At 44.9% G+C, this 25,126-nt stretch overlaps 1 protein-coding gene across 1 annotated transcript in view; it reads left to right on the forward strand.

Annotated features, from left to right (window-relative positions):
• LOC137621795 (uncharacterized) overlaps nucleotides 1–25,126 on the forward strand; it is a 148,604-nt gene that overhangs the window by 103,043 nt on the left and 20,435 nt on the right. Inside the window, exons 14-17 of the mRNA XM_068352306.1 lie at nucleotides 4,166–4,291; nucleotides 6,193–6,323; nucleotides 16,491–16,597; nucleotides 23,152–23,314. Of these exons, the coding sequence (XP_068208407.1) occupies nucleotides 4,166–4,291; nucleotides 6,193–6,323; nucleotides 16,491–16,597; nucleotides 23,152–23,314 (527 nt within the window). The remainder of the gene's footprint in view (nucleotides 1–4,165; nucleotides 4,292–6,192; nucleotides 6,324–16,490; nucleotides 16,598–23,151; nucleotides 23,315–25,126) is intronic.

Below are 25,126 nucleotides of genomic sequence, written 5' to 3' on the forward strand. Positions count from 1 at the left end.
GTCTCTTTTGCTAGAGAAGGGAGCGGTGGTCAAAGTCTCGGACCTTCAATCTCCGGGATTCTACAACCGCCTCTTCTTGGTTTCAAAGAAGACAGGAGGGTGGAGGCCGGTGCTAGACGTCAGTGCTCTGAATGTCTTTGTCACAAAGCAGACGTTCTCCATGGAGACCACAAAGTCAGTCTTAGCAGCGGTCAGAAGGGAAGACTGGATGGTCTCGTTAGACCTAAGGGACGCCTACTTCCACGTCCCCATCCACCCGGACTCCCAACCTTTTCTGAGATTCGTTTTCGAAAAGGTGGTCTACCAGTTTCGGGCCCTGTGCTTTGGCCTAAGCACAGCTCCTCTTGTGTTTACAAGGCTGATGAGGAATGTAGCCAAATTCCTCCATTTATCGGACATCCGAGCCTCCCTTTATTTGGACGACTGGCTTCTCAGAGCCTCTTCCAGTCGTCGCTGTCTGAAGGATCTAAAGTGGACTCTAGATCTGACCAAGGAATTGGGTCTCCTTGTCAATATGGAAAAGTCGCAACTGGTCCCATCCCAAACTATTGTGTATTTAGGGATGGAGATTCACAGTCTAGCTTTTCGGGCTTTTCCGTCGGCCCCCAGAATAAGCCAAGCCCAGTTATGCATCCAGAACATGCTGAAGAAGGAACACTGCTCAGTCAGGCGGTGGATGAGTCTGGTAGGGACGCTATCATCCCTGGAACAATTTGTGTCATTAGGAAGACTACACCTCCGTCCTCTTCAATACCATCTAGCTTTTCACTGGAAAAAGGACAAGACGCTAGAAGCGGTCTCGATCCCGATTTCCGAAAAGATAAAGTCTTGCCTGACTTGGTGGAAGGACAGTATCAACCTAAGAGAGGGTCTTCCCCTGGCTGTTCAGACTCCCAACCACGTTCTCTTCTCGGACGCATCGGACGTAGGCTGGGGCACGACATTAGACGGTCGGGAATGTTCAGGACTGTGGAACTCGAGTCAAAGGATCATGCATATCAACTGCAAGGAGCTGCTGGCAGTACATCTGGCCTTGAAAAGCTTCAGGTCTCTCCTTCGAGGCAAAGTGGTGGAAGTGAACTCGGACAACACCACTGCCTTGGCGTACATCTCCAAGCAAGGAGGGACCCATTCACTGACGTTGTACGAGATCGCAAGGGACCTGCTCATCTGGTCAAAAGGTCAAGACATAACACTAGTAACGAGGTTCATCCAAGGCAACTTGAATGTCATGGCAGATTGTCTCAGTCGGAAAGGGCAAGTAATTCCAACAGAATGGACCCTCCACAAGGATGTATGCAAGAGACTTTGGGCCACTTGGGGCCAACCAACCATAGATCTCTTTGCAACCTCGCTGACCAAGAGGCTCCCAATATATTGCTCACCAGTCCCAGACCCAGCAGCAATACATATAGATGCCTTTCTCCTAGATTGGTCACATCTAGATCTATACGCATTCCCACCGTTCAAGATTGTCAACAAGGTACTGCAGAAGTTCGCCTCTCACGAAGGGACAAGGTTGACGCTAGTTGCTCCCCTCTGGCCCGCGAGAGAATGGTTCACCGAGGTACTTCGATGGCTAGTAGACGTTCCCAGAAGTCTTCCTCTAAGGGTGGACCTTCTACGTCAGCCACACGTAAAGAAGGTACACCAAAGCCTCCACGCTCTTCGTCTGACTGCCTTCAGACTATCGAAAGACTCTCGAGAGCTAGAGGCTTTTCGAAGGAGGCAGCCAGTGCGATTGCTAGAGCAAGGAGAGCATCCACCCTTAGAGTCTACCAATCGAAGTGGGAAGTCTTCCGAGACTGGTGCAAGTCAGTCTCTGTATCCTCGACCAGTACCTCTGTAGCTCAAATAGCTGACTTTCTCTTATACCTGAGAAAAGGACGATCCCTTTCAGCTCCCACTATCAAGGGCTACAGAAGCATGTTGGCATCGGTCTTCCGGCATAGAGGCTTAGATCTTTCCAACAATAAAGATCTTCAGGACCTCCTTAAGTCTTTTGAGACCACGAAGGAGCGTCGTTTGGTTACACCTGGTTGGAATTTAGACGTGGTACTAAGATTCCTCATGTCAGACAGGTTTGAGCCGCTACAATCAGCCTCCCTGAAAGATCTCACTTTAAAGACACTTTTCCTGGTATGCTTAGCCACAGCTAAAAGAGTCAGTGAGATTCATGCCTTCAGCAAGAACATCGGATTTTCGTCAGAAAAAGCTACATGTTCGCTACAACTTGGTTTTCTAGCCAAAAATGAGCTGCCTTCTCGACCTTGGCCGAAATCGTTTGATATTCCCAGCTTATCGAATATTGTAGGCAATGAACTAGAAAGAGTCTTATGCCCTGTGAGAGCTCTTAAGTTCTATTTAAAGCGCACTAAACCTTTACGAGGCCAATCTGAAGCTTTATGGTGTTCAGTTAAGAAACCATCTTTGCCTATGTCAAAGAATGCTTTATCCTACTTTATCAGACTGTTAATACGAGAAGCTCATTCACATCTGAGTGAGGAAGACCAAGCATTGCTTAAGATGAGGACGCACGAAGTTAGAGCTGTCGCAACTTCCGTGGCCTTTAAACAAAATAGATCTCTGCGAAGTATAATGGACGCAACCTATTGGAGAAGCAAGTCAGTGTTTGCGTCTTTTTATCTAAAGGATGTCCAGTCTCTTTACGAGGACTGCTACACACTGGGACCATTCATAGCAGCGAGTGCAGTAGTGGGTGAGGGCTCAACCACTACAATTCCCTAATTCCATACCCTTTTAATCTTTCTCTTGAAATGTTTTTATTGTTGTTCTTTGGGTTGTCCGGAAGGCTAAGAAGCCTTTCGCATCCTGGTTGATTTGGCGGGTGGTCAAAGTCATTTCTTGAGAGCGCCTAGATTAGGGGTTTGATGAGGTCCTGTTGTATGGGTTGCAACCCTTGATACTTCAGATCCTAGGGGTCGATCAGCATCCTAAGAGGATCGCGAGGCTCCGTAAGGAAGACGTACTTAAAAGGCAGAGTAATTGTTCAAGTCGACTTCCTTACCAGGTACCTATTTATTTTGTTTTTGTTATTTTGATAACTTCTAAAATGAAATAAAAAACTCTTAGCTCATAAAAGTGTAAACATATATTACTGGTCTCTACCCACCATCCTGGGTGTGAATCAGTTATATATTCACCGGCTAAGTTAAATATTGAAAAATGTTATTTTGATTATAAAATAAATTTTTGAATATACTTACCCGGTGAATATAAATTAAATGACCCTCCCTTCCTCCCCAATAGAGACGCAGTGGGACGAGGAGAAAATTGAGTCTTTGTTTACATGAGAGCTGGGTATCTGGTCGACAGATGGCGCTGTTGGGCACACCCGCAACCTGTGTAGCGATCGCTGGCGAGTTTTTCCGTAGAGTTGTCTGTCGAGCAACAGAGTTGCAGCTATATATTTACCGGGTAAGTATATTCAAAAATTTATTTTATAATCAAAATAACATGTTATTTCGGGTTGAAAATTAATGAAATGAAAATTTATGTGAATTTTCTGATAACATGATAAATATTTTATATGTCAATGAAACAATTTGCACTTTTTTTTTGCAAAACAGAACTCTCTAATAAAGATATCATAACAGGTGTCATACTTTTTCATGTCTAAATCAAACTTCTGGTATTTTTGAAATTGAGCCTTATCAGTTAAATTTTTAGACTGCACAAGTCTTATAAAAAATGACAAAAGTTTAGAGATATTTCTAGTGAATACCTTTTAAGGATTCTACATCAGTTGAAATTTCATGAGTGTATTCAAATTTTTTGGACAGTTTTGATTCAAACGTGAAGATTGTTTCTAGTGCCTCCTGATGATTTTCTTGCCTCCTGACTACAATTTCCGTCTATAAAGCAGGAGGTGATATGTAATATTATTAAGAATTATTGCTGTCATAGAATTTAACTACTTGTCTATAGATAGTAAGAGAATTTTATTTACATCGCCCTTGAAGAGTTTGATATAAGTTTCTATGGGTTTAGATTACCTTCAATGGGACTTGCAACTCTTCTCAACATTAATTTAGAAAACCATTGATACTGTGACCTTTACCCTTCATGTTTTGAGATATTCTTTTTGTCAAGTCGATATACTATAATAGAGCATTATTAATTTTTTTTTGTATTTCTCCTCCAGTATCTCCCGGAAACTATGACCCTGAGAAGTTATCCATGACACTTTGTAAATCTAGATGCCTTGCGTCAGGATTCAAGTACGCTGGTGCTTCATATGGAAAATATTGCTTCTGTTCAAATATCCTTAGTAAGTAATGACTGGAGTTTTCAAGGTTTTGTGTAATTTTGCCTAATGTCAGGGGAAAAAATCTTATGTGAACTGCACATCTGTTTGTAAAATTTTTAGAAAAGGCTCTTTAGCTATGGTAAGCAGCTCTTCTATGATGACACTCCAAAATCAAACCATTGTTCTCTAGTCTTGGGTAGTGCCATAGCCTCTGTACCATGGTCTTCCACTGTCTGGGTTAGAGTTCTCTTGTTTGAGGGTACACTCAGCCACAGTATTCTATTTTATTTCTCTTCCTCTTGTTTTGTTAAAGTTTTTATAGTTTATATAGGAGATATTTATTTTAATGTTACCATTCTTAAAATATTTTATTTTTCCTAGTTTCCTTTCCTCACTGGGCTATTTTCCTTGTTGGGCCCCCTGGGCTTATAGCATCCTGCTTTTCCAACTAGGGTTTTAGCTTGGCAATTGATAATAATAATAATAATAATAATAATAATAATAATGATAATAATAATATACATTATTCCATTAGATTAAGTGAATAAGAGTATTTTAAGATATTCATAAAAAATATTTTGCAGTTCTTAAACTCTAATTTGAGTAATATAAGCAAGGCTTTGAAACTAATTGCAATTCACTAAGCTCTTCTTGGAGCATAATATATATGTGAACTCAGCTTAGGAATAAGTCACAGATTTTGAGAGATTAAAGTTCTGTCTTCATTAAACATTATTAGTGAGTTTCAGAATAAACTACAGTATATAAATTATTTACTAGACAATGAAATAATTTTAATTCTTTTAAATAACCAATATCTTCATCAGTCCAGTAAATAATGAGTATGTTTTGCAACCCATGATCACTTGAGAAAGCATACTAAATACTTCAAACCACAGTTTTGAAATAGAGAAATATCCACAGCTCTTAAGAAATAGTTCTAGCATTTAAGTAGCTGTTCTCAGGTATAAAATTCCCCATGCACCATGTAAGCTTTAAGTAAGGATCTTTGCAGTATTTCTTCAGACCCCTTTTAGTCTTTGCTCTACCTACGGTAATTCTTTTCTTCCATCTTGCTGTCCAACCTCACAACTTTGACTTCATAGCGCAACTTTAGGAGTTTCCCCAGTTACACCTGGGTAATCAATGGCCTCCCAGGTTTCAGTACTAGGTCATTTGGCCCAAATTCATGAATCCAGTTCAATACATTTAGGTAGAGAATGAAAAATCTGAAGTATTCTTTCGTCCTTTTTTATGCGAGTCTGGATAGTTTGATAAGAGCTATTTTGTAAATCTTTAGGTATCCTTAAGATGTTATGGGTACTGGAACACTTAAATTGTAAGTTAGATCATAACATATGTATTGAATTGCATCTTGAAATGCATGTAAGCGCTTCAGTAAAGTTGAAAGAAAACTGATGTTAGTAGAGATCATAGGAAAATAGTTGAGGTCATGAAACTGCCATCTTAACCCTTTTACCCCCGGGGTATTTGGAAATTTCCAACCCTTAACCCCCAGGGGGTTATTTTTTCCCAGCACGTTTTGCAGTATATCCTCTAACAGCCTTAATTTTTGTCATAGAGAGGTCAGGTTGGTCTCATTCTCTTGGAAAATGCCTGAAATTCTCAAAAAATTATCAAAAAATATGAAAAACAAATTTTTATATCATTTTTTTGCAAGGACATACCGGTACGTCCATGGGGGTAAAGGGATGGCTTTTCTGAAACGTACCAGTACGTCCTTTGGGGGTAAAAGGGTTAATAATTTTCTGAAACAGTGAAATTATTAAACCATGCTCATTAGTCCTCTAGTTGCTTGACAGAAACATAGTATGATTATTTGAAATATCGACAGAAAAATCAATTTTATTATTTGAAATATCGACAGAAACATCAATTTGATATTTTGAAATATTCCACAGCTCTCGATATGGTCTCCATATCCCTGTGTAACCAAAGTTGCAGCAGCCTTGCAAGTGGTGAGATGTGTGGCTCTATTGATGGAAATTATATTACGGTCTTGAATGTTGAATCAGCTGCCTCTGGGGGAAAGGTAAATAATAGTAATTTATTTCTATTTAGTCACATATAGGTTATGTCAGTTCAGTAATATCATTTTTGTAAGACTGTTAGTCTTGCCAACCTCTTCATTTTCTTTTTTATTTTAATGAATTCTTACCTGATAGTCACCATACTAGCATTATTAAAGATACTACTATACTTTAGCATTGTTATCATGACAAGTATTGGATAAGTATTGAAATGATAGATTTTATTATTATTTCTAGGGGACAAAATGTTAATGAAAATAATAATATATTTTTGGGCAAACTGCATTAGTCTCTCGAGGGAGTGCCTTCCATTTCACCACCCCTGAAGTGATTTAATTTTTTTTTTTTTTGATAGCTCTATTGAATATTTGAAGATTAAGATTGGAGTTACATCAAGTAGGTTCTTGATATGGGATGAGGATTTCACAGTCAATGTCATATCTAAACCAATAACTTATTAGGGTAATAGCATGCTACAATACGGACCACTTGTCTCTCACATTAGTCCCAGGAATATTTCAGAGAGTTATATACAATAGTTGTTATTTGGTCGTATTACAAGTTACCTTAGTGAGCTCCCATGAAGGGAGGGAGTCCAGGACTGCATCATCTTTCTGTCCAGTTCCTGTATATATCATATTAGGACATGGTCAGACTTACACACTGTGTTGTAGGTTGGATGTTATAGCCCCTTATCCTGAGCAAACTACAAGAGCATAGAGATGTTACTAACCACAAAGCTTAATGTGGTACGAAGAGTGATCCAGTGTGGGAACATTTTAACAGTAGTCTTTCAGAGTCTGGGAAAGGATGGAGAGCTACGTGCAAACAGTGTAAACTTGAGTTACAAGGAATAGTAGCACGACTGAAATCTCATAGAGAAAAATGTTAGTAGCTTCAAATTGAATTATTAGAAGAGGATAAGGATGATCCAGGTAAAACTGGAAATCACTATCTAACATTTTTTGATTATAGTGAAATGTAAAACAAAGCACTACCAAACCATGCTGTATTTATTGTGTCCGTGCTATGAGAAAACATAATTTTAATATTACAGTTGAAGGGGCATCCTATCAACATGAGTTTCCTCTTTAGAAAGTGTACCTATTGCATCAACTTACACACCACTGACTTGAAAGATGCCTCAAAGAAGTGTTGCAACTTCAGTATTATGAGTCTAACTTCTTCCAGCAGCGACTTGAGACATATTTGTTACAAAGACAACTTCTTATGAAAAAGCAACCCTTGATGAAGTAGTAGCTGAAATGATCTTTGCAACCAACTCTTCATTTAGATTACTAGAACATCCTCACTTTTGTGAAATGGTTGGGAAGTTGAGATAAGGATACACTCCTCCCAACACGAAAAGAAATTGCAGATAAATTTCTACTCATGATATATGAGAAAGAATAGGCAAATTATATCCCAGAACTGAAGGATGAAATTGTACGGTATATCTGTCTTTCGATAGATGCTCTAACATTTACAATGAACCTATCAGATTTGTTACTGTGACAACCTCAAACAGCCATACATATCTAGTGAATACAACAGATGTAAGTGGCCAGCCTCATACAGCTGAATATCTAGAAGAGCTTTCAAAATCAGCAATTCAGAAGTGTAAAGAAGAAATTGGTTGTCATGTTGCTAACTTTGTGATCAATAATGCAGGTATGTAAACAAAATCCAGTAACTTAGAACAGGGAAATGAACTGAAGCCAGTGACCTATGGCTATACTGCACACATTCTGAATCTTCTGGCTCATGATCTGGAAATTGGCAATATTAAAAGAGCATGTCATGTATATAGTAAAATACTTTAGAAACAATCCCTGCGCTTCTGCAAGATACTGCCTGGAAGGTGGCCAACGTCATGTTATGCCTCAGGACTCTGGACACTTAGGATGGAAATTTAATTTTTGAACTTAATAGGGAGAAGGTTAATGTCAGAGGTATGTAACTTGACACTGAAGCGGTCAGTAGAGGACTTACTTTGCAAAACTAAAATCAATACTGTGGATTTCGACAAAGCAAAGAGTGATAAATGTACAATTGCTGAAGCAGTAAAAATTTGGAAATAATTAAACAGAACTTTAAGCAGTGACAGGCATACAATAACTCCTTTTGAAAATAAGTTTGACCAAATTAAAACACAAGCTCATCTTCTTGCAAACCTGATCCATCCTTTCCTACAAGGCAAATTCCTTAGTGCAGAACAATGGAATAATGCTATGGACCATGCCAAATAAATAATTCCCTCACTTGACCCAGTCATCATGAAATTTAAAGCCAAATCATCTCCTTTCCATGCATATAAGTTTAGTGATTTTGTGATTGTGTATCTCAAATATTGAATGATGGAGGTCACATTCAGTGGCTTCTTCCTCAGGGATTGAAAGAATATTTAACATTCAAAATGAAGGAACAGGTTGGGTACATAAAAAGAAGCAAATTGTGTTTTTTATATAAAATCATTATATAACAGAAAATGGATATATTTGGTGATCCTGGTGATCAGGATGCCTAAGAGAACCAATCATATTTTCATAAGAATTAAAAACAGTTTTTAAAGATTTTTTTTTTTTAAATTTCAGATTTTTTAAGAGTTACATTTTGAATAAGAATGTATGTCTTAAAAAAAGGCTTCTTTTTAAGTGTAAATTCAATGCATTTATGTTTTAAGTACAGGCTAGAATAATTTTCTCTTTTAAAGTCATTACTTCAGGATAGAAATACATTTCATTATGAGTAAACCTCTATGATTTCTTTATTTTAATGTCTTGTGGAATGTTATTTTTTATTATACTGTATTGTAAAATTGCTATAGTATTCTATTCCTCAGAAACGAGTACAGTTCTGTACAAGTAAACACTTTTGATTTGATTTTTAATGAACTGGAATATTTTTATTGTAAAAGGTTTTAAGTGTTCGATTCCTGAGAAATATATACTGTAAAGTAGGTGTGATTATGTGTTTGTTTTTATATTTTCCCTTTACATTCTATTTTGGTTTGGGCAGAAGTAAAAATTGATTTACATCAGTATTATTTTTTAGATAGCTTTATATAAATCTTGATTTAAATCACCAATTTAAATTGAAGATTTAAATCACCCAGCCCTGAGAGCATTAGCCATTATTGTTATGTTTTTCATCATAAATTTTGGCCTCAAAATTGTTTTCATGCTTATCTCTCAGAGACTGACAACACACTTTTTACGAAGTATGTTGTTTAGGTTCTAGTCCACTTTTACCCGTACTCATAAGATTACAGTAAGAGTAAATCGGAGTTTTGTTTGCATAAAATTTTAGTGAAAGTGTTTCTAATTGTGCAAAATGCTAAGTGAAATTTTATCTGTCAATTTTCAATATTAAACTTACCCGATAATCATGTAGCTGTCAACTCCGTTGCCCGACAGAATTCTATGGAGGGATACGCCAGCTATCACAATACTAGAAGGGGGTGTACTTACCAGCGCCACCTGTGGCCAGGTACTATAGTACTTCTTGTTGACACCTCCTCAATTTTTCCTCTGTCGTGCTTCCGGCAAGACGTTCTGGGATACGCATATGTTCTTGGAGTATTTTCACGGCTTTTGGTGAAGTATTTCTCTTTGATTTCGGCTATCGCTTTACTGGAAACCTTCTTATATTAGCTTAGATAGCTTTTATATAGTCCTGATTAACGGTTAACGATCTTTTGCTTGATTTTGAAACCCCACTTGGCTAACTCTTTGGATTCAAGATGTCTGACATTTCACAAGCCCCCACCCATAGGCGATGTAGGTCTTGTAATAGGCGTATTCCGAAGGCCTCGGTAGATCCTCACACCGCTTGTTCTAACTGTAGGGATAGGCCCTGTCAGTTAGAAAATCGATGTGAGGAATGCGCCGGACTTTCGGAACTTGAATTTGTCCGTCTTTTGAAGTATTCAACTAAGTTAGAGAGAGGCAGAGTTAGGAGGAGTTCTTCTCACTCTTCACTTTTTTCCTCACCTCATGATCCCCTACCTTTTCCTACCCCTGTAGTGGCTACCCCCGAACCTACTATTTGCCCTCAGCCTGATATGTCTGTTGTTTTGCGTGCTATTCAGGCCTTAGGCGATAAAGTAGAGTCAGTGGTTAGCGATCATAAGTCTCTTATGGCCGAAGTCAAGGAACTTAAGGTCAAGAGTGCAGTGGGTGGTATTAGTGCCAGTGCTGTGACGAGTGCTAGTGTCAGTGCAGTGCCAAGTGCTAGTGTCAGTGTCAGTGTGGTGCGTGAGGATACTTCTGTGCGTGCCAGTCGTCCTCCCAGTCCGGGACCTCTTGCAAGCTCCCAAGCCCAGGGGAGAAGCAATGTCGAAGGGCAAAAGGGTTCGGCAGGCCTTGATCGGCGCACAGAAGTATCCTCGGTGGTTGCGGGCGTGTCTTCCAGAGACCGTCACTCCCACCTGCAGACGATTGAGCCCGTCTTTTACTCGTCCGCTGATCAATTGTCAGGGAAGAAACGCTGGACTCAGGTCTCTAGACCACTCAAACGCAGAGTCCAGTCCGCGAGTGCTCAACCGGGCTGCAGTCATTGGCTCAGCTCTGACTCGCCGCAGTCATCAGTCGACTGCACTCCGCCCAAGAGGAGTAAGGTTCTGCCGCAACAGATCTCTGCTGTTAAGGCTTTGCCTCAGCAGACCGTAGTGTCTGCCGACCCCAAGTTGACTCTACTGCAGTCCATGCAGTCACAACTTTCGGTCTTGATGCGTGAGTGTCGGGCTGAGAAGGTTGCGCCTCCGCCTCCGCCTGCACTCGCTCCGCCTGCGCTCGCTCCGCCTGCGCTCGCTCCGCCTGCGCTCGCTCCGCCTGACCGCAGTACCGCCTGCCAGGCGTACGATGTTGAGCCACGTTCTGAGTTTACTGTTCCCAGTGGTGTACAGCCTCCGCCTTCCTTAAGGCAACCTCAGCAATGGGATCAGGAGGCTTATACCTCTCTTCCTCCGCTTCCACTTGCTGCTCCACCAGTGATGCAACACTCGTTTGAGGTACAACAACCTCTCCCATCCATGAGTCAGTCTCCTCAGCTCTCGCTGCAGCGAGCTCAACCCTCCTCAAGGCAAGCACCACAACACCTTAGCCTTGCGCCTCAGGAGCCTCAACTCGCGAGACATTTACTACGTTCTGCGCAGCCTCTACCTCATCGCTCTCCGCTCACACCGCAGGAACAGGAACTTGCTACTCCGCTTCCACCAACCACTCAGCAAGCGCAACCCTTGAGTTCAGCCACTCATGCCAGGAGTCAGCCTCCTCCACCCATGGGCCTACCTTCTGCTTCTTCTTTTGTTCAGCCTTTGCAGTCTGAGCCTCAGGTGTTCCCTCAACAGAGTCTTGAAGAGGAAACCACTATTGTTGTTCCAGCTCATTCTGACTCTGCTGTTCAGCATACCTTCACCGATCTCTTCGCTACACTCTGGTGATGAGGCGTCTGATGATGAGGCGGCACACCTGGATCCCTCATCAGACGTGGATGAATCCAAGTCTTCTCCGCCTTCTATTGACTTTCGTAAGGTCTTGGCTCTGTTTAGGGAGGTATACCCAGACCACTTTGTCTCTGCTATTCCCCGCTCTCCACCATCTGAGTTTTCGCTGGGCATGCAGCCAGCTAAGTCTACCTATACTAAGCTAGTCCTAGCAAGGTCCTCTAAGAGAGCGTTAAGGATCTTAGGGGAGTGGTTGCAGACTAAGCAACACCTTGGCAAGACTTCGTTCATGTTTCCTCCGACTAAGCTCACTTCTAAAGCGGGCGTTTGGTATGCCACAGGAGAGGAACCAGGCTTGGGAGTACCTGCCTCTGCCCAGGCTGACTTCTCAAGTCTGGTAGACTCGCCTCGTAGAACTGCAATGAGGCGCTCTAAGGTTTGCTGGACCTTCTCAGACCTTGATCACTTCCTGAAGGGTGTTTTTAGAGCATTTGAGATGTTCAACTTCCTAGACTGGTGCCTGGGGGCCCTCAGCAAGAAGACCTCCCCTGCGGACAAGGATTCTGCCATGCTATTAATGTCCTGCATGGATAAGGCCATTAGAGATGGATCTGGCGAGCTTGCGTCGATGTTTGTATCAGGGGTTCTTAAGAAAAGGGAACAGCTTTGTACCTTCCTTTCCTCCAGCATTACACCTTGTCAAAGGTCTCAACTCCTTTTCGCTCCGCTCTCGAAGTTCCTCTTCCCCGAAGAGCTGGTTAAGGACTTGTCTGCTGCCCTGATACAAAAGGACACACATGATCTTGTAGCCTCATCGGCTCGTAAGACTAAGGTTGCTACCTCAGTCCCCAGGACTTATCGCACCCCAGTGGCTGATACTCCTGCTACGAGGTTCATACCGCCCTTTCGTGGTAGAGCCCCCAGCCGAGGAAGCTCCCGTCCAGACTCTTCCAGGAGCAAGTCTAGGATAGGTTCCAAGGCCTCTAAAGGAAAAAACTGACTCTCCGCATCTCCAGACAGCAGTAGGAGCCAGACTCAAGAGCTTCTGGCAAGCCTGGGAAAAGAGAGGTGCAGACGCCCAGTCTGTCAGTTGGCTGAGGGAGGGTTACAGGATTCCATTCTGCCTCAAACCCCCTCTGACCACATCTCCCATCAACCTCTCTCCCAACTACAAAGAAGAGGACAAGAGGCTAGCGTTGCACCAGGAGGTGTCGCTACTTGTGCAGAAGAAGGCAGTGGTTATAGTCCGGGACCATCAATCCCCGGGCTTCTACAACCGTCTCTTTCTGGTGGCCAAGAAGACAGGAGGTTGGAGACCGGTGCTGGACGTCAGCGCGCTCAATGCGTATGTCACCAAGCAGACGTTCACGATGGAGACGACGAAGTCGGTCCTAGCAGCGGTCAGGCAGGAGGACTGGATGGTCTCGTTGGACTTGAAAGATGCCTACTTTCACGTTCCTATTCATCCAGACTCCCAACCTTTCCTGAGATTCGTTTTTGGAAAGGTTGTCTACCAATTCCAAGCCCTGTGTTTTGGCCTAAGCACAGCTCCTATGGTGTTCACGCATCTGATGAGGAATATAGCAAAATTCCTCCACTTATCGGACATCAGAGCCTCCCTCTACTTAGACGACTGGCTGTTGAGAGCCTCCACGAGTCGTCGCTGTCTGGAGAGTCTCAACTGGACTTTGGACTTAATCAGAGAACTGGGTCTGTTAGTCAACATAGAAAAGTCTCAGCTCATTCCCTCCCAATCCATTGTGTACCTGGGAATGGAGATTCGGAGTCAGGATTTTCGGGCTTTTCCATCGGCCCCCAGGATAAGCCAAGCCCTAGATTGCATCATGAGCATGCGGAAGAGGAGCAGTTGCTCGGTGAGACAGTGGATGAGTCTCACAGGGACCCTTTCATCACTGGCCCTGTTCGTCGAGCTAGGAAGACTCCACCTCCGCCCTCTTCAATTCCATCTTGCAGCTCATTGGGACAAGGGTTTGACTCTCGAAGCAGTCTCTATCCCAGTCACCAAAGAGATGAAGACCACTCTCTTGTGGTGGAAGAACAATCTCCTTCTCAGGGAGGGCCTATCGTTGGCTATTCAGACCCCCAATCTTCATCTCTTCTCAGATGCATCGGACTCGGGCTGGGGTGCGACCTTGAACGGACGGGAATGCTCGGGAACGTGGAACGAGGAACAGGGAACGCTCCACATCAACTGCAAGGAGCTACTAGCAGTTCATTTAGCCCTGCTGAACTTCAAGTCCCTCCTGCTAGGCAAAGTGGTGGAGGTGAACTCAGACAACACCACAGCCTTGGCTTACATCTCCAAGCAAGGAGGGACCCATTCGAGGAGCCTATACGAGATCGCAAGGGACCTCCTCATTTGGTCAAGAAGTCAAAACCTCACTTTGGTCACGAGGTTCATTCAGGGCAACATGAACGTCTCAGCAGATCGCCTAAGCAGAAGGAATCAGGTCATTCCCACGGAATGGACCCTCCACAAGAGTGTGTGCAACAGACTTTGGACCTTGTGGGGTCAACCTTCCATAGATCTGTTTGCCACCTCCATGACCAAGAGACTTCCGCTGTACTGTTCCCCAGTTCCAGACCCTGCAGCAGTTCATGTGGATGCTTTTCTGCTGAACTGGTCCCATCTCGACCTTTACGCATTCCCACCGTTCAAGATAATAAACAAAGTCCTGCAGAAATTCATCTCGCACGAAGGGACACGGCTGACGCTGGTTGCTCCCCTTTGGCCTGCAAGAGAATGGTTCACAGAGGTACTTCAATGGCTAGTCGACATCCCCAGGACTCTACCTCTAAGAGTGGACCTTCTACGTCAACCTCACGTAGACAGGTTGCATCCAAACCTCCACGCTCTTCGGCTGACTGCCTTCAGACTGTCGAAAGATTCGCTAGAGCTAGAGGCTTTTCGAAGGAGGCAGCCAGTGCGATTGCCAGAGCTAGAAGGGTTTCCACTCGTAGAGTCTACCAATCTAAGTGGGAAGTCTTCCGGAGCTGGTGTAGAGCCAATTCAGTATCCTCTACCAATACCTCTGTGACCCAAATAGCTGACTTCCTATTACATCTTAGGAATGAGAGATCCCTTTCAGCCCCTACGATTAAAGGGTACAGGAGTATGTTGGCTTCAGTTCTCCGCCACAGAGGTTTGGACCTTTCTTCCAACAAGGACCTTCAAGACATCCTTAAGTCTTTTGAGACTTCTAAAGAGCGTCGTCTATCCACTCCAGGCTGGAACCTAGACGTAGTCTTAAGGTTCCTTATGTCACCTAGGTTCGAACCTCTCCAGTCAGCTTCCTTCAAGGACCTTACACTCAAGACACTTTTTCTCGTCTGCCTTGCAACAGCTAAGAGAGTCAGTGAGGTTCATGCCTTCAGCAAGAACATTGGTTTCACGACCGAATCTGCAACATGTTCTTTTCAGCTCGGATTCCTAGCAAAGAACGAACTTCCTTCACGTCCTTGGCCTAGATCGTTTGAAATACCTAGCCTCTCCAACATGGTAGGTAACGAACTAGAGAGAGTTCTTTGCCCTGTCAGAGCTCTCAAGTATTATCTTAATAGGTCTAAACCTATTCGAGGACAGTCAGAAGCCTTATGGTGTGCCATCAAGAAACCTTCGAGGCCCATGTCCAAGAATGGGGTTTCGTATTATATAAGGCTTCTGATTAGAGAAGCCCATTCTCACTTAAAGGAGGAAGACCTTGCATTGCTGAAGGTAAGGACCCACGAAGTAAGAGCCGTAGCTACTTCGATGGCCTTTAATAAAAACCGTTCTCTGCAGAGCATAATGGATGCAACCTATTGGAGGAGCAAGTCAGTGTTTGCATCATTTTATCTTAAAGATGTCCAGTCTCTTTACGAGAACTGCTACACCCTGGGACCATTCGTAGCAGCGAGTGCAGTAGTAGGTGAGGGCTCAGCCACTACATTCCCTTAATCCCATAACCTTTTTTAACCTTTCTCTTGAATGCTTTTATTGTTGTTTTTATGGTTGTTACGGTAGGCTAAGAAGCCTTCCGCATCCTTTTGATTTGGCGGGTGGTCAATTCATTCTTGAGAAGCGCCTGGGTTAGAGGTTGTGTAGAGGTCCTTTAGTAGGGGTTGCAGCCCTATATACTTTAGCACCTTTGAGTTGATTCAGCCTCCAAGAGGAACGCTGCGCTCAGTAAGGAAGACGAACTTAAAAAAGAGGCAGAGTAACGGTTCAATTCGACTTCCTTACCAGGTACTTATTATTTCATTGTTATTTGAGATAACTGTTATATGAAATATGGGATACTTAGCTATCCTTTAATCTTGTACACTGGTTTTCACCCACCCCCCTGGGTGTGAATCAGCTACATGATTATCGGGTAAGTTTAATATTGAAAAATGTTATTTTTATTAGTAAAATAAATTTTTGAATATACTTACCCGATAATCATGATTTAATTGACCCTCCCTTCCTCCCCATAGAGAACCAGTGGACCGAGGAAAAATTGAGGAGGTGTCAACAAGAAGTACTATAGTACCTGGCCACAGGTGGCGCTGGTAAGTACACCCCCTTCTAGTATTGTGATAGCTGGCGTATCCCTCCATAGAATTCTGTCGGGCAACGGAGTTGACAGCTACATGATTATCGGGTAAGTATATTCAAAAATTTATTTTACTAATAAAAATAACATTTTTACAAAATTTTTATGATTACCTTTTTATGTGACAGGCCATCATCAGTGGAGTAACCTTATCAGCATCACCCTTGCAAGTTAACGTCGAAGAGGCAATAACATTCACCACATCCATTGCAGTCGGAGAGGGGTCCTTATTTAGGTATGGTGTTTTTTCAAGAGGCTTGAAAGTTGAAATGCAATTGCTCGTTCTGGGTCAATATTTCTTAAGTATTAGATGTGATTTCTATTACTGATTGCTGGATTTTGAATTTTTAAAAACAAAATATTGGTACTAGGAAAATATAATGTTTCCTAAGTGAAATTGGTTCATTTGCGAAGGCCATGTTGTAGACCAAGAGCTTTTCTACATGCAAACCCTTTACAGTACTTATTATCCATTTCGTTTAACATGAAATGTTCAAGACAAAAAAATCTTCAAGGGAAAAGGAATTATTGATATGTACTCATACTGCGTGGGGAATCAATGGTTAAAGAGTTTTTAATGTATTTTAAGACCAAATAAAAATTGTGATTGCTTACTGCATCTTTTATATGATAGAGTCATGAACTATAATTTACATTATTTATTTGGAGCTATTTTTCTTTCTTTTTTTTTCATTCAACAATAAACAGCCTTTGTTCCGACACAAATACTCACCGAGAATTACTTTTCTTGGAGTCACTTGTGATCTCTCAATATCGACCAAGGTTTTTCCCGCCGTTACCCCCCCTACTCCGTTCTATATAGGTTTACCCCCGCCGCCAGAGAATGCGCCCTGAGGGCAGGATTAGGGCAGGTCACTGCATCTCTGGGTCAGCATCCCCATTAAGTTCCTTGGTCGTGAGCTGTACACAGCTCACTCTTCTCGCTCTCTCGATCCTTTGGCGCGTTTGTGTTCCACGTGTTTCCAGCGTGGGGACTTGTGTTTTTTGCGTAGTGCGTTATTCGCAAGTGTTACAGTGCGTTCTCCCTGTGTATATCCCAGTGTACTTATAACTCACTAGTGTTGTGCCTTTCGTGTGCGAACGATGGAGCATGTGCGACGTTGCCCTGGTCCTAGAGCCGGAAAGTCGTGTGGGGCTTTCCTCTCTAAACCAGAAGTAGACCCTCACTCCCTTTGTTCCACGTGTAGGGGGAAAGTTTGCTCCTCCGCGGACACGTGTCCGGAGTGCGTAAGCTGGGATGATATCCAGTGGGTACGCTACGGTACCAAAAAGAAGAAATCTTCTAAGCGTTCCCCCAGGAAAGTTAGTGGCGTTTCTTCGTTACCGTCGGCCAGTGATCGGTCCGACGAAGCCTCGGCTTCTCCGTCTCCTTCGCAGAGGAGAGGGCAACAAGCCCCCAGTGTTGTGGATAGTCAAGGCATTCTTCCCGGTGAACCCAGTGCGAGGGAAGAACCAAGGGCAGGCCCCTCTAGGGCTAACGGAGGGTCCGGTAGTGCTTCTGGTGAATCAGGCCTCGTGGTAGGGGACCACGCGTCCTCGGAAGACCCCGTATGGGGCAGTGTTGTGATTTCAGAGTCTCCTCCGCCCTCGTGGGCCGGTGCGTCGGGCTCTCCCCCGCCAGAGGACAGCCAAACTAGAGTTCGCCGCCCGAGTAGCGATGCCTTCGAGTGGAAGTTGCCGAAGACACCAGGGAGGTCACCGCTAAGAATGGACGTGACCCTGGACCACTGGCCCCCTGGCATGGATAGAGTAGACTCGGTGCCGACGATCTCCACGGCTGTTCCCGAGGACTTCCTCCAGCATTCATTCTCGGATGTCCGGCGGCGAAGAACTTCCCCCACGGATCACGCGGGCAGCCGTTACACGAGGAACGTGGCGCCCTCGGACTCGTCAGAGATAGACTCATCCTCCGGGGGAGAAGTCAGGGAGAAACGGCGCAGGAAGAGGGAGCTGTCCGAAAGCGATCATTCCCGCTCTAGGTCAAGGTCGCGACATAGCAAGAAGCGCCCCCGCTCCCACTCCCGTAAGTATAGGAGAAATGCCTCTCCCGGCGGCGCCTGGGTCTACGTCCCTTCAGAAGAGTCCAAGAGGCTCCACTCTCCAGACTCTCGTTCCAGTGAACGTGCGTCTAGGCTGCCGCTCCCTACGCACAGCCTAGAACCGCGCGACCTGCCACGCAGGAAAGACCTCTCACAGAAGCATAAGTCCTCGAGGCCTCCGGTTCACCCCGCCCAGCGGGGGGAAACGCGCTTCTTTGAAGGCAGCCTGACCGAACCAGCCCAGCTGGTGCGGTCATCGAGTAAGAAGGATCGGTTCCCGTTGTCGGGTCAGCCCACCGGGACCGTGACTTCCGCTTCCAGAGCCTTGGGTCAACCGAGGGCCCTCCCTGAGCCGGTGGTACCCGCCTTGCAGCGAGATCCACCCTCCTACGGAGCTCCCTACGGTTACAGGTCGGCCCCCCTGGACCCAAGAGCGGGACGACCGGTCTACCGAACAAGCAACCCGGCACCCCCGCTCCAGGCCGAGGCCTCGGCTGACGGAGGAGAAGCTCCCCCGTCGGAGGACTCCGCATACAGAAGGGTGGTGGGCCTCATCAGGAGGCACCATGGGATTACAGAACCCTCGGCACCTAAGGGGAATTCCTGGAGATCAAGCCTCCTGAGAATCACACATCACGACGCCCTTCCGAAGTCCTCCCTGGCCCTTCCTCTTGCCCCAGACCTTGTACTGGGACAAGAGTACATAGACAACTTAGTGGCCAGCAATGCGGAAGCCCCCAAGTCCCAGAGTGCCTCGAAACTGCTCCAGGGCCTCAAGGCACAAGGGAAGGTTTACATTCCTGAAGGGCGGCGCCCAGGCCCCTGTAGAGTGGACCCGGCCTTGGACATCCTAGGACAAGGCGGCTCGGACGAAAGGGCCGCGTCAGCCCCGGTTTCCTTCTCGCCTACGGAAGCCGCCATGTTGGAGGAGATGTCGAGGGACCTGGTTAACGTCTCCTCATGGCTGGACTGGTGGGCCTCCACGTTAGTAAGCGTGCAAGCCTCCATCGACCCCGAAGATCCAGAGCAGCAGAGTCTCCTGACAGACCTTCTCACCTCCGGGGGGAAAACTCTGAAGTTTCTAGCATACCAAGCGCTCGCCTTGACGGCCAACTGGGTACTAAGGAAACGAGACACGGTTCTATCTAAGATGTCGAGGAAGATCCCAGACAGGGAGGCCCGAGCTGTGCGTAGCCTACCCTTGGGGGGTGAGTCTCTGTTCCCTTTAAAAGAGCTGGAAATTCTAATGGAGAAAGTGTCCAAGAAGAGAGAGGCCAACGTCCCCAGACAAGCGTCATCTAGAAGGCCGCCATACAGGAGATCAGCCTCGGATAGCGCCGTGACTCCTCAGGCCGCCCCCAGCTCTTCGAGGAGGGACGCCCCTCCTCCTCCTGGACAACAACTCCTCAGCCCTCCCGCAGAGGAGCACCAGCTTCTGCCAGCTCCTTCAGGTCGGGTTACTCCGCCTCGAAGAGAGGCAGATCAGGCCGCCCCTCTAGGAGAAGGTAGAGGGAGAGGCCCCCTACTCCCGCCCAAGCCTCGGGTTGGGGGATGCCTCAGACCTCATTGGCAAGCATGGAAAACACAAGGAGCGGATCCTTGGACGGTGTCCGTCCTGAAAGAAGGCTACAGGCTCCCCTTCATAGCGGACCCACCTCCTCTTATTCCAGCCAGCCAGACAGAATGGTTGGCCCCCAAGGACCCGATGAAAAGGGCCACCCTTCAAGGGGAGATTTCCTCCATGTTAGAGAAGGGGGCCATGGAAGAGGTCCTTCTCCCAGGCCCAGGCTTCTACAGCCGCCTGTTCCTGGTAGAGAAAGCAACGGGGGGGTGGAGACCCGTGATAGACCTGTCGGCCCTCAACAAGTTCGTCAAGAAGACGGACTTCAAGATGGACACCCCAAAATCCGTCCTGATGTCCTTGAGGGAGAAAGATTACATGATGACGGTCGACCTCAAGGACGCATACTTCCAGATCCCTGTCCACCCGTCGAGTCTGAAGTTCCTCCGGGTAAAATGGGGTTCCCAGATCCTGCAGTTCAAGACCCTTTGCTTCGGCCTGTCGACGGCCCCTCAAGTGTTCACGAGGGTCTTCGCGACAGTCTCAGTGTGGGCTCACGAACGGGGTATCCGTCTCATCAGATACCTAGACGACTGGTTGCTCCTTTCCAACTCAAAGGCCCTCTTGGAGGAACAAGGGAGAAACCTCCTCCAGTTCTGCAGGAATCTGGGAATCATAATCAATCTGGAAAAGTCGAACTTAACACCATCCAACAGAATGGGATACTTGGGGATGACGTTGGACACCGTGCAGGGGAAGGTTTTCCCCTCGGAAGACAGGATACGGAACCTCAATCACATCATTCAGCCGTTCCTGTCAGAACATTCCAGGAGGGCGAAAGACTGGCAGAGACTGATAGGTCACCTGGTCTCATTGGAGAAACTGGTTCCCCAAGGGAGGATGAGGCTCAGACCCGTGCAATGGAACCTCAAGAGCCTCTGGTCCCAGACAGGCTCTCTGAAGGCGTTAATTCCTATCCTTCCAGACACGAGAACCTCCCTAGAATGGTGGCACTGCCAGTCGAACTCCCTCAAGGGGATGCCCCTCGGGTCCTGTCCCCCCGAGTACCTCCTGTTCACAGACGCCTCCAACCAAGGGTGGGGGGCCCACCTTCTGGAAGAGACAGCAAGCGGTACCTGGTCGGAGAGCGAAAAGCATCTCCACATCAATGTCCTAGAGCTAAGAGCAGTCCAGAAGGCATGTCTGCACTTTGCAAGTCGGTTAAAGGGAAACACCGTGGCGTTAATGTGCGACAACGCCACGGTAGTAGCCTACATAAAGAAGCAAGGGGGCATGAGATCGAAGGAACTGTGCGACCTCGCCATAAGCATCCTACATTGGGCGGACGAGCAGCAGGTGGTGCTGCTAGCAAGGTTCATCCCCGGGAAGAGAAACGTGCTAGCCAACGGCCTCAGCAGAATGGGTCAGATAGTGGGGACAGAGTGGTCTCCACACCCAGAGGTAGCCAGACTCATCATTCAACGCTGGGGCTCCCCGGTGATGGATCTCTTTGCAACAAAGCTCAACGCCCAACTACCGGTCTATTGCTCCCCGGTACCAGACCAAAAGGCAGCCCTAGAAGACGCCTTCCAGCACAAGTGGGACAACTTGGACGTGTACGCTTTTCCCCCCTTCACGCTGATAAGGCAGGTGCTCAACAGAGTAAGGGCCTCCCAAAACCTAAGGATGACTTTGGTAGCGCCCTGGTGGCCGGAGAGAGAGTGGTTCGCGGATCTAAAAGACCTAGCGAGCCAACCACCTTGGCCTCTGCCCGCCAGGTCAGACCTCCTGCATCAACCTCACTTCCTCAGGCTCCACGACAACCCTCTCTCTCTTCGCCTTCACGCCTGGAGACTATCGAGCGGCTCTTGAAGAAGGAGGGGTACTCCTCCGCCACAGCTAAGAGAATGTCCCTGTACCTGAGAAAATCCTCTACCGTGGTATACCAGGCGAAGTGGGCCTCCTTCACGAAGTGGTGCTCGGAGAAACACATAAGACCGCTTAAAGCTTCGGTCCCGGACATAGCTGAGTTTCTAGTGTACCTTAGGGATGAAGTAGGAATGTCAATCCCAGCCATTAAAGGAGTACGAGCCGCCTTAGGCCAAGTCTTCCTCCTGAAAGGCATCGACCTGGGGACCTCGAGACACATAGCGATGCTGATTAGGAGTTTCGAGCAGTCCTGCCCTCCTCAAGCTAGGAGAGTGCCCAGGTGGGACCTGGCCAAGGTCCTGAAAATGCTAAGTCGTCCTCCCTTTGAACCCCTGAAAGATATCGGGGACAAAGACCTCACCCTCAAGACCGTCTTCTTGCTAGCCTTGGCTTCGGCTAAGAGAGTGGGCGAGATCCATGGTCTGTCTTACGACGTTGCGCACTCCAAAGGGTGGAAAGAAGTGTCCTTCAGGTTTGTACCCTCCTTTGTGGCGAAGACTCAGAACCCAGCAGTCTGGGACCCGAGGTTTGAAGGTTTCTCAATTCCGGCCATTCCCAAGACAGGCAATACAGAAGACTTGAAGTTATGCCCAGTACGGACGCTCAGAAAGTACCTGGAAAGGACGGCTCATCTCCGACCAGGTACCAAGAACCTCTTCGTTTCCACAGGTGTTAATAAGAAACAAGTCTCCAAGAACACCATTTCCTTCTGGCTGAGACAAGTCATCGCTAGAACCTATGAAGAGGATAAAATGGCAGTGCCAGGCACTCCCCGCCCCCATGACATCAGGGGTCTGAGCACCTCCTTGGCCTTTGAGAGAAACATGGCGGTGGGGCAGATCCTTCAAGCAGGCACTTGGTCGCACCAGTCGACCTTTACTGCCCACTACCTCAAGGATTATTCAAGAAAATCCTTGGACGGGTTCTCCATTGGGACAGTCATTGCCGCCCTCCAAACTGTGTAGCGGTAGGCCAGAAGATGTCCCCAACGGTGAATAAATTCTTCGCGACTTCATCAGGAGAAAATCACCAGAAGAAATTTTAAGAGGTGAGTCTTAGATAATAGTGTAAGGTTCCGCAGTTACCCTCACTCCGCTCTCTGATAGGCCCCGCATTCCATAGCCCTCTAGGCACTATGTGCCGAGTCAAGTGGCAGAATAGCACTCCCGCCTCCTAAAGTATAATTATTTAAAATTTTTGATTTTTAATAGGTATACCACTAATTTTATTTATTTTCAGTTTACGGTATGGTGAAGGACTTGGATTTACATTGGGAGTGAAGTTAAACTTCACTACCGATCATCCTGCCACTGGGATTCCTACTACCAAGTCGTATAAATATCATCACCCAGGAGTTTATGTTGCAACTGTTATGTATTACGATGAGGAGGGCATGAAATCGGTGAGTGAGTTTGAATCTCTCAAGAATCGGTACTAAAATTTTCATTTTGAGAATATTTTACAATTTTGGGGGGAGAAAGCAAACATAGATATTAATAGTTTTGTAGTTTTTTTGTGCAGATATGCAAGATACATTAAACACTCCAGTAAACAAAGTAATTTAATATCTTTCACTGTTTTGTATTTCCTGAAATTCTTTCAAAATGAAGAAATAAAAAAATCTGGCTGGAAGCAAAGGATCCTAAATATAAAGGAAATAAGTCATTACAAATCCCTGAAAGACTATTAACTTTTTTTCACCATGTAGCTCATGTTTCACGTGGTTAACAAATAATGCGTATGCATAAAAGAGATCATATTCATCCACCCTTATGGAAGACCTTGTACCTGTTATGCATAAACTTGTAAGCATGGATAAAATTGGAAATAGAATCATTGAAAGACTAGTTTATTGACATTTTTGGGCAATTATACAACTTTGAATGTTACCACTGAGATTTTAAACGATACAAAGAGAATCATGTTGTGTCACTTTTTAGTAATGATATACAATCGTTGTTATCATATTCTTTAAATTGAAACTATTAAATTTCTAGTCTCACATTTTAGTTATTGTTTGTATGCACAGAGATAATTGTAGCATTAAAAGAGAGTTAAGAATGAGGTTACACCTTCTTGACATTGGCATTAAATTGCCAACAGTTGATCATCGTTTTGTACAAATGATTATACTTTATACAGAGAAAGGAAAAAAATATTCTAGCTAACCCATTGTATATAAGTCTTGGATCTACTACACATATTAATGAATCACATGGATTATCATTTCACATTAGGCTCATCATAATCTGGCTGTCAGTAGGTGCGTATTTTTTCTAAATATTGACTAAAACATTTAACTATTGAGCTGTCCTGATCTTCCACCATCCATGTATTCTATATTTGGAAAAATTAGGTAAAGAGATCCTATTGTCTTTAAAGCTCTAGGAAGGTACATCCATACCAAAAAGTCTGCTAGACTAGGGCCAATATGTGTTTGCTACTTCACACTTATTCAGAATTTTATATGAGATGGAAATGTTAGTTAACCTTCTCGTACCTCATCTCCTACAAATTCCTAAGTTCATTTTCTGCCAGCCTTTCAGTAACTGCTACCATAGATTTGGGTATCCTTTTTTCTAACTTCCCTTTTAATTTTCATCTCATTTTCATCATATTTTTATGTTTTCTCTAAATCATTAGCCTCTCGAGGTCTGAATGTTTTTTCAGTCCCAGCGTGTAGGATTTTGTTCAAAACGCTAGACACCTATAATGTTTCCTGTGTGGTTATATGCCTTTGGGTTAGACCATACTATAGAAAGAAAATATCATGTGATGAACTAACTATTTAATTGAAACAATCCTACATCTTTGAGTAGGCTTTACAACTATTTTTTATGCTTGATAACATTGTATTTATTTACTCAGGTTGCTTTCCCAACTAAGCACAGTAGAAATTTCATTCTCTTAAAACAATGGTTTGCATTCTCTAGAATACTTAATAATCATTTAAATACAAAATTTTATGCTTCAAAAATTCAAACTACAGTACTGTATTGACTTCTATCTATCTATTTACTTTGGCACTTCCCTCAATTTTGGGAGGTAGCCGTCATCCAAAAAGAGACAAAAGATATCCCTCCCTCACATCAAATTTAGCTCACAGTCATTTGCTCCATTTACAGTTTTTACCAAATAAATGTTTGAGAGATTTGCTGGATTTCCCTATCACCCATCAGGAGATCATCATTATATTAAATACATAATGGTTATT

This window comes from Palaemon carinicauda, chromosome 2 (genome assembly GCF_036898095.1).
Source record: "Palaemon carinicauda isolate YSFRI2023 chromosome 2, ASM3689809v2, whole genome shotgun sequence".
Taxonomy (NCBI): domain Eukaryota; kingdom Metazoa; phylum Arthropoda; class Malacostraca; order Decapoda; family Palaemonidae; genus Palaemon; species Palaemon carinicauda.